Here is an 18,624-nt window from a genome sequence, read left to right as displayed (position 1 = left end):
GGTGTCCTGCTGTATCAATCTCTGACTTATCTCCCTTAAGACAGGGTCTCTCACGGGGCTTGGAGCTGGGCTAGTGGTCAGCAGACCCCAGGGATCTTTCTGTTTCCTAACAACAGTGTTAAAGTTGTGTGTGGCCACACTCAGTTTCTGTTTGACCTTAGCTGCTGGCATCCAAACTCTGGTGCTTAGGGTTGTACAGTAAGCATTCTTGCCCACTGAGTCATCTCACCACTTCCTACCCCTAAGTTTTTGTTTTGATTTTTGATAGGGTCTTGTGATATAGCCCAGACTAGCCTGGAAATCACATACACAAATCCTGCACCAGATTTTTCTTTTTAAGGTTTTTTTTTTTTTTAATGTTGTGTGTGTGAACCTTTTGCCTGTTTGTGTGTCTCTGCACCACTGTAAGCTCCTGGAGCTGTAGTCACAGACAGTTGTGAGCCACCATGTGGTTGTTGGGAATCAAATCCAGACTCTCTGGAAGAGCAACCCGTGCTCTTGGCTGCTAAGCCATCTCTTCAGCCCTCATTCTTCTTGAAGGATATCTTTGGGTCTTGGGACAGCAGGACAGTACACACCAAGTGTGTTGGAAGCAAAAGAGAAGCCCAGAAACCTCAAGAAGGGCCTGGGGTTCAGTTGTTAGAGGGCTCAGCTAGCACACACAAAGCCCTGGGTTCCATCCCCAGCACCACATAAACTGCGTATGGGGTGCATGATGTCACTCCAGCATTGAGGAGGTGAAAGAAGGTGGATCCAAAGTTCAAGGTTGTGATCAGCTGTAAGTGAGTTTGAGGCTGACCTGGAGTACGTGAGAACTTGTCTCAAAAATGTAGTGGGGCAGGGAGGAGGAAGAAAAAGGAGAGGAGGAGGTGGGGGAAAGAGAGGAAAAATAAAAAGAAAATTTAAAAAGGACAGCTTAAAACATTTCCCTGTTCCCACTGTCCCATCCAGTGCTCAGCATCGGGGAAGGAGGCTTCTGGGAAGGCCAGGTCAAAGGTCGAGTTGGCTGGTTCCCTTCTGACTGCCTAGAAGAGGTGGCAAACCGTTCCCAGGAGGGAAGACAAGGTAACAAGGAACCTTCTCCCTCACACCCTACAGTCTTCCTATCCCTCCTGCCCCGCCTGATAGGAGTGGGGTGCAGAAGTCTGGGAGAAGGCTTTGCTGTTTACAAAGTAAAGGACCAATGCTTTATGTCCCTGCAGAAAGCCGAAGTGACAAGGCAAAGAGACTCTTCAGGCATTACACAGTGGGCTCCTATGACAGCTTCGATGCCCCAAGGTAAATGTCCTCACACCCTTAGGTGCCCCGCCTCTCCTAGCTCCCTGCACACTGCACACTTTAAGCCTGCTTCTTTTCTTGGTCAAATTGGAAGCCAGGAGAAGGCAGAATTCTGTTAACGTAACAGCCCCATCTCAAATCTGCCTCTGGCAGCCACTGAGACCATCTACTGTGGGCTGGGTGTGTCTGGGGCCCTGGGTTCTTGTGTGGGGGCTGGTTAGACGCCCTGGTCTCCTTCCTGTTTCCCTGTCTGTGTGCAGTCTCATACTGTCGGACACATGTACATCCTGTATGTCACACCAGTGGGGGGGTGGGGGAGGCAGGTGGAATCAACATGCCCCCATGGGTGGGGACAGAGAGAGGGGCACACTGACACCTGTCCCCTCCTTGGCTGCTGGCTGACTTGCTTCTGAAGTCTGATCGATGGGATTGACTCAGGGAGGTGAGAGGGGCGGGGCAGGGTGGGGATTGGGCCAGGAGGGGATGCTTGTATATGGGGGGATGAGAATGTGTTTGTGTGCATGACCGGAGTTGAGGGGTCCCAGCGTGTGGGCGTGTCTATACCAATGTGCATGGCGCATCCGCGTGCATGCATGGGTAGAAGGCCCTTAGTCGGATCACTGTAAATAACCCTAACGAAGGCTGTGTGCTGCAGCCCTCGGTGCATATGGGTACATTTGTGTCGGTGTTGACTGCGTGGCTGGCTTTGCAACATGTGCGCTTCTCTGACTGTGGGCAAGCACTGCCAGAGATGTCCATGTGTCTGCTCACACGTGAACAGGTGACAGATCTCTCTACACACCCCGTGTCACTGTGTGTTCTTTGGTGGCCCCAGTGTGCGTATGTCTTCTCTTCTATGATTGGTCTGAAATTCAGAACCTGGAATGCTGAGGGAGGGAAGGGCAGAGGAGGGGCCTCAGGGCTGTGCTCTGGAGAAGGAATGTCATCATCCAAGATCTAACCGATGACACCCTCCTCTGCCACCCCATCCCACCCCAATCCAGGGAAGGATCTTCCTGTTCACAGTATCCCTCCATTAAATGTATCCAAACCTGTGTCTGTGTTCTGGCCAGTGGGGGGAAGGTCTGGGTTGGGGGAGGAGAAAGGAAGGGGTGGTTGACAGGGTGGGGCTTGGGTGCCAGTCACCCTGTGCCCCAGGGTCTGAGGCGAATCGTCTTGTGCCTGTTCATGGGGTATGTCTCTGGCTCTGGGTCCTGGGTGAGTATGGAGGCTCCCTCTACCCCAAGTCAGCCTCTGTCTGGGGATTCTGACCTGGGCCTGCCTGGTCTTGCAGAGGTGTCATTCTCTCCAAAGACTAAGTGGAGAGGGGTCTCTTCAACCCCAGACTCCATCCTCTTGTCCTAATAACGATCCTGTCTTGAAGCCTTGCAATTTTTGTCCTTTTCCCTCCTCTCCCGGGGCTGAGGTCCATCCAAGCCCCCTTCAGTTATATCTTCTTGCCTCTGCTCTACCTGACCCAGTCTGCAGTTTCCTGGTTTGCCTGTTTACCCCTTGCATCTTACTGTTGGTCCCTAGCATCTCAACTGGAGCTGAGCCATGTTTGCTAGTGTACCTACCCCATGGCGTGTGCCACCATGTGCCACCACACTCCTCCTGCCTGGGGGTGCGGTGGGGGTCCATGGCTCTCTAATGAGTTGTGGTATATGTGTCCTTTCACTACTCTCTGGGTTCTGTGTTTTGGGTTCCAGTTGAATGTCTTGGCTCCCCTCAACCCACCCCTGCACCCTGCCTTTCCCTACTATTTTGGGGATGAGCTGTGTGTCTGTCTGCGCTGAGGGTGAGCTGTTTGCCCTCTCTTGGGGAGGGGTCTATCTCTCTCACCCATGGGTGTCCCTTGTCCTGAAAGTGTGGTTCTGTCTGTCTGCGCGTCCCCGCACGCGATGGCGTGCCATCTTATGTGATGTGTGGCGCTGCGTCCTTCTCCCCGCGCTCCCGCTCTCTGGCTCGCTCTCTCTGCACCTGCGCGGAGAGGACTCTGGAAAGGGGGGGAGTATAGATGGGGGGGGGACAGACCGGAAGTGACTCCCTCCCCCTCCCCAAGCCCTGCCCCTCCCCCTCCTCCCGCCAAAGGGGCCCCCGCGTTACCCTCCCCCGCCCGTCCCCCCTCCGTCCGGCTGCCCGGCGCAGGACGCCAAGGGGTTAAAGCGGGGCCGCTGCCGCCTCTGGAGCTGTCCGCGGTGCTGGAGCCTCAGCCATGCGCTGTCCCCCGCGCGCCCCCCGCGGCATGTGAGCCCCCCGGGGCTGCCCGCCCTCCCGAGGGGGGGTGCGCGCCCCCTCCCCCGGCCCCTCCCCCCTCCCGGCGCGGGTCAGCATGAGGCGGGGCCTGGGGGCCCGGACACGGGGGTTCAGCCGAGCGGGGACGCGGCGGCGGCGGCGACGGCGGCCGCGGTGGTGGCGGGGGCGGCCCGGATCGGGACCCGGGCCGGGGCCGGGGCCGCGGTGGCGATGGCTTTATCTGCGGTCGGGGGTGGCCCCGGCGGGGGCGCCCTGCCCCAGCCGCCCCCTGCGCTATCCTCCAGCTGGCCCGCGCTGGGGCCCCGGAGGCGCAGCGTCTGGTACATTTACAGGTAACCGCGCACCGCCCGCTCGTCCCCCGCACGACCCTCCGTGCGTTTAGAGCTCCCCAGACCTGTCCCGTGTCCTCTTCGTAGCCTCCCTTCCCTAGGCCTGAGCCCTTCCAGACCCTCTCTCAGCAGCTCAGCAACCCGGCTCTCTTCCATCTCCCTCCTTCCTGTGCTTCAGGCGCTGCTCCAGGGCCTCCTCTGCTATTCACCAAGACTTTTGCCTCCCTTCGAACCCCCACGAAAGGACCCCACTACAGCTATACTCTGCAACCCACTCTTGCCCTTTCTGGCACCCCTAACTCCCCTACTCTAAGGAGTACTTCCCCAGGGCCCCCAAACAGATACCCCAGGCCCCCTATCCCTCTAATCCTCCGCATCCCCGCCCCTCTTCCTGGAGTCAGCAAGTCCCCCCATTCATACCCCTGTCTCCCATTCACAGTCTGTCCCCCCACACACACACCTCCATCACACAGGCATCCCGCCCCCGGCCTTCCCTCCCCTTCTCTTTTTCCGCTGCGTGTCACTGTGCGGCTGTGCGTGTGTCAATGATGTGTGTGCGTATGACCGCCTGCGTGTGTGAGAGACAGACAGAGATGGGGAGGCTGTGGGCTCCCAGCCCACCCCCCACCTATGTCCATCTGTGTGTCCCTGCGTGGGGGTGTCTGTCTCTGTGTGACTTGGAGCCATAGCGAGGCTGTCTGGGGACTGTGCGTGTATGTGCGCCTGTGTGTGTCTGTGTGCGTGCGCGCACACGTGTGATAGAGTGCATCTGTCCCAGAGACTGCGGCTGTGTTTCCCAACACCCAGCCTCCTAGGCCTGGCCTGCCCCCTCTTCCCCCTCCCCCCTCCCCAGTTTGCTCTGTGTTTCTGTCCCCCTGTGCCCTGCTCCGTGCCCTCCCCAGGAGTCTGTGCATGGGGAGGATCGACCCTGGACCCCGAGGTTCTGCCCTCTGCGGGGATGGGGGCACGTGGGCTGAACCTCGGCAAGCTTCTGCATGGGGCTCTGGCACCTGCCTGTGTGCTGTTCTCAGCATGGGGACAGGGGCTGGCTTTCTTGCATGCGGGGGCCCTGTGCAGGCCGTGGAGAGGGCCGCCGAGATGGGAACACAGGGAGGGAACGAGGACTGGAGAATGCAGTGTGGATGGCAGCCGGCTCCAGGCTGTGGCATCCTGAGTGGGCAAGAGGGACCTGGGGTGGGGGTGGGGAGCGGTCGCGCCGCAGTCTCCATGAGGGAAACAGCAAGCCCTGGAGACCTTCTCTGGGACACGGCGGGATGGCCTGGGGAAGGACATGGTGCCAGCTCCTCATGGGCAGGTAGTCCGCACCGCGAACCTTGGTGTTGTGAGTGGACTCAGAGGGAGCGGGGGTGGTGGTGCAAAGGGGGTTGCTGGATAGAGGGGAAATGGGACGTGTGGGTGCTGGAGAGGGGTTGGGTAATGGCGTTTGCGGGTTCTGGGTGCCAAGAAAGGTGCTGGGGTGAGAATGGAAGGCAGGCGGTAGGAAGAGGATTGGGGGGCGGGGACCCAGCCGGCACCACCGCCTGGTGTATGGGAGGAATGTGAGCGGAAGAGGCTGCTAGGAAAGCCAGTATGGACCGCAGGGCAGGGCAAGCTTCGCATCCCCAAAGGAGAAAGAGCTTTCCATAGTGGGCAGGCAGTGTGAAAGGAACGTGGGTGTTATTGGGGGACACCATGAGCTTCTCTGTACAGGAGAGAAGAGAATGTGGAAGGCTGAGGGTCAGGAATTTCGGAGAGGAGGCAGGCAGGGGTGAGGAGGTGGCAGACATACGAAGAGGTCACTTAGAAGAAGGGACGACTGGGTGCAGGGGTGGTCTCCTGGTATAGCATACATTATGGGCACCCTCAGACTGGCCGACTGATGGCATAGTTTTGGGAGCCATGGGAATACAGGATGGTGTGCAGCAAGATGTAAATCAGAAGGATGGAGTCAATGGCAGGAAGCTGAGAGAGAGACAGGAGAGCAAGTAGGACATTTGGGGATGAGGGTACCACATCTGGCAGGGACATACACAGTGCAAACTGTGGAAATAGACACTGCTGCAGCATGCTGGGCTCCATATGAGAGGGTCCTGTGGTTATGGGGGCAGGTGGTGCTGCTGGAGTCTGTGGCTTGGTGGGGGGCAGCTTGTGGTCTTGACAATTCTAGGTGGTGTGAGATCTTGAGCAGGTCCTTGTTCTGTGCCTCATTTAACCTAGCATTAAAGATGGGGACCCTCACAGTCCCATCCAGGAGTGTTGTAATGACTTAAATATTAAATGACCCAGAGCGTGGTTAGCGTTGCCTGGATCGTGATGGGCTCCTTGTGTGACTGACAGAAGTCAGGATAAACCCCAGAGGCTGGAGGGACAGTTGGGGGTTGTCTTAGAGTTTCGATGGCTGCAACAAAATACCATGACCAAGAAGCAAGTTGGGGAGGAAAGGGTTTATTCGACTTACACTTCCACAGTACTGTTCATCACTGTGGGAAGTCAGGACAACAACTCAAGCAGAGGAGAATCCTGGAGGCAGGAGCTGATGCAGAGGCCATGGAGGGCTACTGCTGACTGACTTGTTTCATATACCTTATTCAGCCTGCTTTCTTATAGAATCCAGAACCTTCAGCTTGGGGATTCCCCCCCCCCACACACACACACCATGGCTGAACCCTCCCTCTATCAATAAGTACTTATGAAACAGTACTTCAGATAACTCTAGTTTGTCAAGTTGACAGAAGACTAGCCAGCACAGGGGTCTCCTGCTGAGCTTGGGGGTAAACCATGTGTTTGAGGTATTTAGGCAGTGTGACATGGAAGGAATTCTAGCCGCAGTTACCCAGATATTTTCTTGGGCATCAAAGAATGTTATTTGTCAGCTGAGCAGAACAGTGAACACCTTGAATTCCAGCATTCAGGAGGCAGAGGCAGACAGATGGGGAGGCAGAGGCAGACAGATAGATCTTTGTGAGTTCGAGGCCAACCTTGTCTATGTAGTGAGTTCCAGGACAGCCAGAGCTGTGCAGTAAGCCGTGTGTGGAAAACAATCACAAAACGATACTGTCTGTGTCTCTGGAGAGTTTCTTAACCTTTCTGTGCCTGACTTACTCTCCTGTAAAATGGAAGTAAGTGGTATTTATGTCTTCTTCCCGGACTGGCTCTGAGGAGGGGGCTAGCCCAGTGGGTCTGTTGTGAAGGGTTTCCTATGCTGCCAGGCCAGCAGCAAGCACTTGGCCTCAGCATATGGACAAGAGGCCTGCCTGTATCTGAAGACAAGGCACTTGGGGTACCTGAGGCTTGTATGTAGAGCTGGGGCTGAAAGAGATGGCAGAGTTTGATGTGGTGGCTCACAGCCATCACCCCAACACTAAGGAGGCTGAGTCAAGAGGATTGTAATGACTTATAGAGCAGCCTGGGCTGGAGACAGAGAGAAAGACAGAGAGAGACAGAGAGAGAAAGAGAGAGACAGAGACACAGAGACAGACAGAGACAGACAGACACAGAGAGATTTCAGAACATGGGGAAGGTGAGAGTGGCAGGGAGGTATGAATGACTGAAGGTGACTTTGCCTTGGTGGGGTGTAAAGGCGGAGCCTGAAGGGCACCATGACCTCCTGGGAAGGTTCTTGGGAATGTGGAGAAGCTGTCAGAGTTGTAAGGACATAAGAGGTTGTCATAGTGTGTCAGGATGAGGCTACCACAGAATAGACAGTCAGAGCCAAGCTTCCTTGACCTCCCAGACTGTCTCTTCACCTTCCACCTCATCCTTCCCTCCAGCCTGCTTAGACCCATTTCTCCCATCTACCCTTAACCTTCCTTTCTTCAGCCCATCAGCCTTCTCCCAATATCTGCTCCATGCCACTGCAAAGACTGCTGGGGGGCAATTGGGGAGGGCTGAGAGAGGAGGTAGAAACCTGTGGACAGGTTTATTGACCTCTGGGTAAGTGCAGAGGCTGGAACATTCCTCTGAGTGCATGCATGATGGGGTATTCATTAAATTCCACAAGGAGGGAGGCAGCACCTGGACTTGTGCAGAACACTCACTGCTATTCAGGTGCATGGGTTTTACCATGGAAGCTGTGGGGGGTCATGGGAGCTTACACAGACACTGATGGAGGGAGGTGGCACCACAATGCAGTAGGCACACAATTAGGTGTTATTCCCGTGTGCTGGGAGGTACTCAGAGGGCGTGTGATGGGAATACACTGATATCAAAGTGAGGGGGAGTCAGGATCGGGGCACACTGGGATGTGTGGAGGTGTCACTGAAATATACTGGAGTACTTGTGAAGGGCTGTTAGCTGAGTACGTGGGGGTGGGTAATTGGGGGAGCCTGCATGGATATTATTGGAGTAGCTTGGAGCCATACAATCTAACTGAGATTCAGTGGAGGAGAGGAGTGTCTGAGCATTGCTGCGATACAGAGAGTGCAGAGCACCGGCCCTGGGTTCTAGATGCTAACAGAGACTGCCGCTGCAGTGAAAGGAACTGGCTTGAGGTAGAGCAGTTTAGGTGACCCTGTCCATGTTGGGAGGAACATGGCTGTGGCTTTCTGAGGGGTAGAGCGATCTAGGATCGGAGGCTGTGTACAACCAGCCTGAGCAAGCATGGGAGTGAGGGCTATGACTGGGGTTTTATCCATTTCCTCTGTGTTTATGGTTTATGTCCTACTGCGATGTGCTGGTGAGGTACTGAGCTTTAGAGCTGACATCACATTCAGTGGGGACTGGTGCTTATTTTTTCCAGTGCTAGAGATGGAACCTAGGGCTTTAGTGATTGCTAGGCAGGGGCTCTACCATAGATCCAAACCCCAGCCCCTCACTGGGGGATTCTAAGCAGGGACTCTACCACTAAGCCACACCCCCAGCCTCTCACTGGGAGATTCTAGGCATGGGCTCTACCACTGGGCCACACCCCCAGCCCCTCACTGGGTCTCTAGATAAGAGCTTTACTGCTGAGCTACATCCCAAGCTCTCTTCTTACGCTATTTTAATACATTGCATCCCTAAGTTGCTCAGGCTGATCTTGAACTTTCGAACATACTTCCTCAGCACCCCCCTCCAGGAGCTGAGAAGACAGGCTTGCATCATCAGGACTGGTCATTGGTGTGTGACACCATGTGTGACTTATCACTTGAGTCTTATCAAGGGACAGCAGCAGTCGGCACGGTCCACCGGAACTTTCTATACGTGACAGGCCTGTTCTGTGTCAGCACCATAGTTAGGAACATTGTGTGGCCATGATAACCAAGCAACTGACACTTTAAATTTAATCCTGATTAATGTTGATAAAAATAGTCATGTGCAACTAGCAGTCATCATACTGGGCAGGGTAATGCAAACATTCTTTTGGTTGGCTCTGATCCTCTGGTCGTCTGGAGTGTTCCTGTAGTGAGGGAATGAGATGTGTTAGTACATTTGCTCTTTTGACCTAACACCTTGGCCTAGGGACACAGGGTGGGCTCTATGCTGTTAAACCCTGTGTGTGTGTGCCACACACAGGCACTGTAGTATGTACTGTTCCGACCTCCCCTACAGTCTCTTTAGGCAGGCCCCCATGACAGACTTGGAAACTGAAGCACAAAAAGGTTAAAGCCATAGGTTCAAGGTCACAGGCAGGAAGCTGCCAGCCAGGACCCAAGCAGGGCTGTGGTAATTCAGAGCCTCTTTCTGCCCACCCCAATGGGTGCCTGGTGCACCGTGGGCTCAGTAACAGCTATGCTGAATGGATGGGTGGATGGATTCACGGAAGGATGAATGAGGAAAGAGTGGGTGGAAACAAGAGCACCCCGGGCTTTGAGGGGGTGTCTTGAGCATAAGTACAGACTGGATGGGGCTAGGAACTGCAGTGAATGGTCTCTAAGCAGGGGCTGGGGTGCCCCGTGATGGGGTGGAGTACCAACCCTGTGCCTCATGAGCCCTTCTCCACCCCCACCCCCCTCCTGCCAGTGATTACATCATCAAGGAGAAGACAGTCTTACTGCAGAAGAAGGACAGTGAGGGGTTCGGGTTCGTGCTCCGGGGGGCCAAGGGTGAGTGCTGGCCAGGGAGGGGATGGGAGATCCTCTGACCCAAAAAGCAGGGCCTGGATAGGGAGGATGGAAAAAGAGAAGGGACCCCTCACATGCCCTTAAGCCCACCCATTGCCCCACCCTGGGGTGCTGGTCCCTCAGCTCCAGTGAGTCCTCTGTGACTTGGGTCTGAGCCCCATCCCCTGCTCGGCCTCTCCACCCCCTCCCCTCCGACCCCGCCGGCTCCTCCCCGTCTGCAGCGCAGACCCCCATCGAGGAATTCACCCCCACCCCGGCCTTCCCGGCGCTGCAGTACCTCGAGTCTGTGGACGAGGGTGGCGTGGCATGGCGGGCTGGACTACGAATGGGAGACTTCCTCATCGAGGTGAGCCCCGGCCACACTGTCCTCCTGGGGCCCCTGATGACGACCCCTAAGTCCAAAAGCTATGTGCCACTTCTGGTGGCCTGTCCACCCCATTCAGTCTGTGGGACCTCCCACACCTTTCCAGCAACTCTTCTTAGACCCTTGAAAGGTGCTCAGGCTGGGTGCGCAGGCTCACACCTGTCACCCCAGGACCACTGCTGCCACCACTAGTTCAAGACCAGCCAGGGCTACCTAGTGAGTATAGGCCAACCTGGGCTACAGAGTATAACTGTAGCTAAAGATGAACATTTTTAAAAAAGCATCACAGAATTGTCCCCCAACATATGCAATACAAGGACATGATGGGTGTGGGGGTGACCGGGTGTGCACAGGTTAGCCCAGTCAGTCCTGGGGATGTGGGGATTCCAGAGAGCCATGGAGGGAAGGGGGTGGGGTAGGAGGTGACAGTTGGGGACTCTAAATCTAAAAAGCTTCTATCCTTCCTCCATGACACAGGTGAACGGACAGAATGTAGTGAAGGTTGGCCACCGTCAGGTGGTCAACATGATCCGACAGGGAGGCAACACACTGATGGTCAAGGTGGTGATGGTGACCAGACACCCAGACATGGACGAGGCTGTCCACAAGAAAGGTATCTCTTCCCAGCTATGGCCTTAGCTCAGTCAGTAGAGCACTGGCCTAGCACACACAGAGCATGGGTTCCAGTCCCAGAACTGCAGAAAAGGGCATTTTGGTACACACCTGCAATCCTACCGTCTAGGTAGAGGCAGGAGAATCAGAAGTCCAAGGTCATCCTGAGCTACTTAGTAAGTTTGAGCTAGCCTGGGCTACAGGAGAGTTGGTCTTAAAATAAAGGAGTTTCTCCAGCTCTCTGCAGAGCCAGGCCTGGGTATCCCACTGCTTAGGGCTACCCTCCAAACTCCCACAAGGCCCTCCTTTCCCCTCAAAGCCTGCCTATTCAGAACCTTTCTGGGGAGAAACTGAGGCAGAGAGGGCTCAGCATGCTGGGGTGCTGTTCTCAGAGTTCTGGAAGCACAGTGAAAGGAGTGGGTGTGGAGGGGTCTCCTCCCTGCAACACTGACACCTCCCACCCACCCCGCCTTTCCAGCATCCCAGCAGGCTAAGCGGCTCCCGCCCCCAGCCATCTCCCTGCGTTCCAAGTCTATGACCTCAGAGCTGGAGGAAATGGGTGAGCCTGTGGGGCCGGCTGGCCGAGGGCCAGGGGCGGCCAGGGGCAACGGGCTGGACCACCCTTGACTTTGTCAGTGTTGTTAGTCACGAGGGGTCCTTGTCCTCCTCCTGTCCCGCCCCTCCCCCATGTCCTTGGGCCAGATTCCGTGGCCTGTCTGTGTGTCACTGGGAAGTTTTTGAGAGTCTCCTCTCTGCCCTCTTGTATCTCTGTTTCTCTGTCCTGGGTCTCTGGGGGTCTGTATGTGTCCTTCTACGGTGGGCCTCTCTCTCTCCTTTTGTCCCCTCCCTCTCCTTCTACTGACTCCTTCGACCCACAGAGAAAGGTTAGCTGCTCCTTGTAGGCAGATTCTCATGACCTGGGGCGGGTCTCATCCCCCCCCCCCCCGACCTGGGGCCACTTGGGCAGGTGACTGACTATTCCACACCCGGGGGTCTCTAGGGAGGTGGGAATTCCAAAGAGGGGTCCCTCACGTCCCCCTGATGTCCTAACTCTTGGCTCCTCTGCTGTCTACCCCTGGGCTAGTCTCCCCCTGGAAGAAGAAAATTGGTGAGTGGGTTCAGGTCTGGTGGGAGGGTCCCAGTCTCCCAACCCCAGCGGCGGATTTACCCTTCCCTCGACCCTGGCCCCTCACTGCCCCCACCTCGCGCTGGCCACACCTGCTGGTCCACACCTGCTGGCCATGCCCTCTGCAGAGGTACCCTTGAGCTTCATCCCTCCCATTTGCCCACAGAATACGAACAACAGCCTGCAGCAGTGCCCAGCATGGAGAAAAAGCGGACTGTGTATCAGATGGCACTCAGTAAGAAGCCGCAGCATGATGCCCTAGTCCCCCGCCTCTGGGGATGCTGCATGCATTCTGCCCTCCTCCTTCCCGTGTGCCCTTCAGTCACCCGTGAGCTCGGCACGCAGGGCTCTGGAACCCTGGGCACTACATACCGTCACGGTGCCACCTACTCTCCTGTGCTTTGTCATCCCTGGGCCGTGCCTGCTGGGCTGGTGTCTCCACACAGAGACAGAGATAGGACCATGTGAGCTCTGTATCTTACCCCAGGGCAACCAGGTCTCTAGTGAGGCAAGGCGACTTTCACTTTCACTGTCTCTGACCCTTCTCACTTCCCCACAGACAAACTGGATGAGATCTTGGCTGCAGCTCAGCAGACCATCAGTGCAAGTGAGAGTCCTGGGCCTGGCGGCCTCGCATCCCTGGGCAAGCACCGACCCAAAGGATTCTTTGCCACTGAGGTAGGTGTGTGGGAAGGAAACTAAGGAAAGACTCCCAAATGTCTTCTACATCTCTCCCCATTCTAAGGACTCTCTCTCTCTCCTCTCTCTCTCTCTCTCTCTCTCTCTCTCTCTCTCTCTCTCTCTCTCGCACATACACACACACATCTTCTCCCTCCATTCTGTTTATTTGTTTGTTTTATGACAGGGTTTCTCTGTGTAGCCCTGGCTGTCCTGGAACTCACTCTGTAGACCAGGCTGGCCTTGAACTCAGATCCTCCTGCCTCTGCCTCCCGAGTGCTGGGATTATTGGTGCGTGCCACCACCACCAGCTTTCCCTCTATTCTTGACGTCTCTGCTTCCCATGTTAAGTCTCATCCCCCTCTTCCCTTCCCACCTTAGGGATCTCGCATAAGACAAAAGGATGCTGCAGAGATGTGGCATGAAGGTCCACAACCCCTATCTTAGACCCTGGGGAGCTGAGCTAGGAGAGGGGCTGTGAGCTTGAGATCAGCCTGGGCTATGTAAGGAGACCTTGTCTCCACCCGAAATGTAATGTTGTCATAGTTACAGACCCCCATCACGGTCCTAGATGCTCAGCAAAGGCTAGATGCTGTGAACACATCAATGCTCGGTTCTGAGACTCAGCTCAGTGGTTGTGAGCATGCACTGCTTGTGCAGAAGATTGGATTTCATTTCCCAGAATCTGCACTGGGCTGCTGACAACGGCCTAGAACTCTAGCTATAGATTCTGTTTCCCTCTTCTGCCCGCTTAGGGCACAGCACAGTCCCATACACAGACACACACATAATTTTTCTTAAAATACAGTTGAAAATGATTTAAAAAGACACCTAAGGCCGACCTCTGACCTACACACACACACACACACACACACACACACACACACACACCACATACAGTGAACCATTTGGCCTGTGTGCCGTTTCCACCTGCCCTTTCCCACAGGCAAAGACCTGATCTGTATCAAGAATTCAACATCTTTCCAGAACTGTGTTCCACACAGATTAGCTCGTTCCTGTCTTTAGAACCTTCTTGTGAGGCACGCAGCAGGGGTTAGCTCATTTACAGGTATGGAAATGAAACTCAGGAAAGGTCCAAGCCCAGCCTGGGCCATGCCCTGCTGGCTCTGTCTGACCTATGAGTTTGATCCTTGGACACCAAAACATCCACATCAGAACTGTCTGTGCTCTTCTGTCTCCCAGCCCTCACCTCTGAAGGCGACCCACTGCCTGGCATCCCCCTTAGCCTCTGCCCTCTGACTGCCACACCTACAGCCTGGTGGCCAAGGGGAATTTACTCTAAGGGTCAAACCTTACTCAAGGGGAGCCCAGAATCTGCTTGACAGATTGGTTTGGGCTTTCTCAGAACTATCTGTGAGATAGTTAACTATGAGAACGAAGTTTCCCAGGACTTACTGCATCTCAGCCTTCTCTCATAGATCAAGTACAGAGCACTGCTTAGAAAGACAAGCTGTGATACGGACAAGAGCCAGCCACACTAAGACACCCAAAATATAAGGTCTCATACATTTTACCATCATGACATGCCTCCAGCTCCTTCCCTGGGGGATTCTAGGCAGGGGCTCTACTCCTGACCCTCACTGAGGAGATTCTAAGCAGTTCTCAACATGTGGGTCATAACCCTTCTCACAAGGGTCCCATATCAACTATACTGCATATCAAATATTTACATGACAATTCATGACGGTAGCAAAATCATAGCTATGAGGTAGCAACGAAAATAATTTTATAGGTGAGGGGAGGGGGTCACAACACATGAGGAATGGCATCAGGAAAACAGAACCACTGGCCTAGCCAGACACTGTATCGATCAGTCACACTTCCTTTCCTAGGGGATTCTAGGCATTGACTCTTTACTAAGCCACACACACACACACACACACAGAGACACACACACACACACACACAGAGAAAGAGAGAGAGAGAGAGAGAGACAGACAGACAGACACACACACACACACATAGAGACAGACAGACAGACACAGAGAGAGAGACAGATACACATACAGAGAGAAACAGACAGACAGACACACACAGAGAGAGAGAGAGAGAGAGAGAGAGAGAGAGGTCCTCACTGAAGGATTCTAGGCAGGGGCTCTACCCCTGAGTCACACCCCAGCCCCTCACTGGGGGATTCTAGGCTGGTGCTCTACCACTGAGCCACGCCCCCATCCCCTCACCTGGTGGATGTTAAGTAAGTGGTGTAAGGGCTACATGCCCAACATTCAAAATAATGTTTAAGTGACTTTTGAAGTCAGAAGTGGTGGCCCACACCTATAATCTAAGCACTCCAGGGACTGAAGCAGGAGGATTTCCATGAGTTTTAAGGACCAACCTAGACTGAGCCTATCTCAGAAAACCAAAAGATAAAACAGATTTGTTGCTACAGCAATATCAGTGCCTTCTGGCCAGCACATTACACAGGGAGACTGAGCTGCGGCTCCTAAGTGCTCTAGCTGCAGAGTCCACAGCAGCCTAGGGACTATCTGTAGGAATGAGCCGCTGAGATGGGGGTCAGGAAATCTCCATGATTTCTGTGGGTGATGCAGCCACCAACTTCACTGAGACTAGCAGAGCTGATGCCAACAGCTTCAGGGGAGAAAGAGCTGAGTTCCCCACTGCATGATGTGGGGACAGGGGTGTCATTTATTCCCTCAGGACCACACACTCCATCCTGGAGTTCCCAATCTAAAGGCCACTTCCTCTGGCTGGTGGAGTGCCCTGCAGGCCCCAGCCCTCCCTTCCTGCCCATCCTTGGTTTCTCTAGATGTCTACATTGTTGGTTATCTGTTGTGCCATCCTGCACACAAGTACAGAGTATTCCTGTATTTATTTAAGATGAAAGAAAGAAAAAGAGGAGGCAGAAAAAGGAGGGAAAAAGAAAGAAAGGGCTGAAGAATGGAGGAAGGAGAGGAGGGAGGCAGGAAGAGAGAGAGAATGTAGGACAAAGAAGAAAGTGAGGCGGGCAGGGATGGGAATGGCAAGGGCACTTGGGCCTTGCAGCGAACTGTGTGTTCAAATCCTGGTTCCTCTCCCTACGTGGTTCTGAGCTGTGCTACCTCATCCCCAGCGTGCTTCCTACTCTGGATAATTGGTTTGGAGCTGGCAGCACTCAGTGGGGTCAAATACGGTCAGCTCCAGTCCAACAGGGCTCTCAACAAACTGGCAGTCCTCTTCTGTGTGCGGCTGTGCCAGCGCCCTCTGATCTCAGCCCAGCACCGTCCTCGGAGTCTGACAGCATGGTCCTCACACTGTCCTCCGACAGCCTCAGCTCTCATCCAACCCGTCTCTTAACGCATGTGTGCAAGTGTATGTGCAAGTGTCTGTGCACATGTGTGCATGTGCCTGTGGAAAGCAGGGGCAGTCTTTAGTATCCATCCTCGGGCACCAATCAACTTGTTTGTTGAACTCTCTCAAAATCAGAGACATATGGTGTGTGTGTGCGCACGCACGTGTGTGACATGCGTGTAGTATGTGGTGTGTGTATGTGTGTGTGATGTATGGTGTGTGCCATTTGTGGTTATGACATGTGTGGTATGTGTGCACCATGTATGGCTGTGGTGCACGCAGTGTGATGCATTCTGAAACCATACCAGGACTGTTATTTTCCTCCCTCTATCACTGTCTGGTCCCCATGAGACAGAGTCTCACTGAAGCACAGTTAGTTTTATCTAAATTAGCTGTCTATCAAGCGCTAGGGACCCACCTCTTCCCCCTCACCACACAGGCACCCAATGCTAATAATACAGGCGTGGACAGCCAGGCTTGGATTTTTATGTAGGTTCTGATGATTTGAACTCAGGACCTCAAACTTGGAGAACTAACTTACCCACCTTTTTTTTTTTATCTCCCCAGCCCCTCACCCAGTCAGAGTGTTTTCCCTTAGTCTGCAGTGTCCTCCCCTCAGGCAGGGTTCCCCTCAAAACCTGCTCTTCTCCCTAGGAGCTTTTTCTGTCATTCTCATTACCTCACCCTTTCCTCATTCAGTTCCAGACACTCTGACACAACTTCTTTCACACTAATCTTTCTACTGTGATGCTCGCCCCTCCCTTTTACTACTTCCTCTCTCCTGCCCCCTGGCCCCTCCCCCATCAACATGTTCCTCCCCATCACATGGCCCCTCCCCCATCTCCCTGGCCCCTCCTCCATCACATGGCCCCTTCTCCATCACCATGACCTCTCCTCCATCGCATGGCCCCTCCTCTATCACCACAGCCCATCCCCCATCTTTCTGGCCCCTCCTCCATCACATGCCCCCCCACCATGGCCCCTCCCCCATCAGCTTGATCCCTGTGAGGAGCCTGTCCCCAGACTCTCATACTCTGGTGCTCTAATGGGATAACAGGCACTTAAACTGTCCCTGGGTTACTTGGGACCTGTGAAAAGCACCCTCCACAGTGTCTCTGTCTTTCTAGGGTTGGACTTATTTGGTTTTCTTGCATGTTTTGTTGTTTTTCTGAGACAGAGTCTTATGCCGTAGCTGACACCACTCCGTGTTCTGTTCTCTAATATACTTATAGCCTGCCTTTCATACAGCCATGCCTTGTGGAAGTGTCCTTGTCAATGGAATGAACAAGACAAACACAGAAATAGACAGTTCTAAGCCAGGTAGGCCAGCGCAGCGACAGAGCATTTAAGACCCAGGAAAGCCTTGAGTTCCTCAGACTACCACTGCCCTCTAGAATAGTCCGCACTTCTTGTCCTGTATGGAGTTACAGTCACTCTGGATTCAAACACAACCAGTGTTATGGATGGATGGATGGATGGATGGAATGACAGACAGAAGGAATGGTCAGTGGAAGAAGATGATGAATAGAATGATGGACAGATGGAATAACAGATGGATGGCCAGACAGAAGAAATGGTGGATGGAACATACATGGACGGAATGATGGATGGATAGAATGATGGATGGACGCAATGACAGACGGTGGAAAAATGGGTGGATGGTAAGACAGATGGGTGGAAGGATGGATGTGTGCAGTGATGGATGTGTGGAATGATGGACACAGGAGCAGACAGACAGATGGAATGATAAACAGGTACAAATGATGAATTGGCAGAACAATGGATTGGTGACCAGACAGACATTTTTTTTTCTTGAATGAGTTGAAACTGGGGCTGGAAAGATGGTTCTGTTGCTAAGAGGATTTGCTGTGTCACCATGAGGGTGGGAGTTTGGGCTCCAGGCTTGGATAGCCCTGCAGCCCACCCACTTCCCCCACATATGCAACTCTAGCTCTTGTGCCTTTCTCCGGCCTCTATGAGCAGAGACGTGTGTGCACCAGCATGCATGCACGCACGCGCGCGCACACACACACACACACACACACACACACACACACACTTTTAAGTCTGATGTGAGCTGCAGCTACTGGGAATCAGAACTGGGTCCTCCATATCTGTATGTGTGGCAAAGCGTATTATTGACTGAGCAATCGCTCCAGCCCTGACTTCTTTTTTGAAAGATTCCGCCAAGTCTGGAAAAGAGACCAGAAAGGAGTGAAGGAGAGAGGAAACAACAAAGCCAGAGGGGTGGCTGCCACCACCGGGCAGAAGAATGGGACCTGGGTACAGGCCACGACTGCAGGTGGTACCTGCTTTAGTGGGGCTGCTCGGCTGCCTGCTTTTCTTTTCTTTCTCCTGACTGCCTCCCCAGAGAATTCTCCCAGGACTTGCTTTCTAGCTTCTGTGTGCCTTGTCTCTGCCATGAAAGAGCTCAGAGGAGAAAGTAATTTCCTTTTGGAGTGTGGAGAACTCTGACTGATCCCTCTTCGCTCTCTTTTCTCTCTTCCTCTAACTGCTGCCCCGAAGTCGAGCTTTGATCCTCACCACCGCTCCCAGCCAAGTTATGACCGGCCTTCTTTCCTGCCTCCGGGACCTGGCCTTATGCTCCGGCAGAAATCTATCGGTATGTCC

The 18,624-nt window shown here is 54.1% G+C and overlaps 1 protein-coding gene across 4 annotated transcripts in view; it reads left to right on the top strand.

Moving 5' to 3' along the window:
* Positions 1-18,624, top strand: part of Shank1 (SH3 and multiple ankyrin repeat domains 1) — a 47,527-nt gene that overhangs the window by 22,013 nt on the left and 6,890 nt on the right. For 2 of the 4 annotated variants that reach the window (XM_021167767.3, XM_029479970.2), the window contains 11 exons: positions 952-1,065; positions 1,203-1,278; positions 1,694-1,720; positions 9,804-9,886; positions 10,126-10,250; positions 10,746-10,881; positions 11,359-11,439; positions 11,965-11,988; positions 12,173-12,241; positions 12,566-12,684; positions 18,520-18,616. In XM_021167767.3, the coding sequence (XP_021023426.1) occupies positions 952-1,065; positions 1,203-1,278; positions 1,694-1,720; positions 9,804-9,886; positions 10,126-10,250; positions 10,746-10,881; positions 11,359-11,439; positions 11,965-11,988; positions 12,173-12,241; positions 12,566-12,684; positions 18,520-18,616 (951 nt within the window). The remainder of the gene's footprint in view (positions 1-951; positions 1,066-1,202; positions 1,279-1,693; positions 1,721-9,803; positions 9,887-10,125; positions 10,251-10,745; positions 10,882-11,358; positions 11,440-11,964; positions 11,989-12,172; positions 12,242-12,565; positions 12,685-18,519; positions 18,617-18,624) is intronic. The other 2 variants (XM_029479972.2, XM_029479971.2) reach the window with 2 other exon arrangements.

This window comes from Mus caroli, unplaced genomic scaffold (genome assembly GCF_978045245.1).
Source record: "Mus caroli unplaced genomic scaffold, Mus_caroli_1 scaffold_8, whole genome shotgun sequence".
Classification (NCBI taxonomy): domain Eukaryota; kingdom Metazoa; phylum Chordata; class Mammalia; order Rodentia; family Muridae; genus Mus; species Mus caroli.
This window is presented reverse-complemented; position numbering and strand designations above follow the sequence as displayed.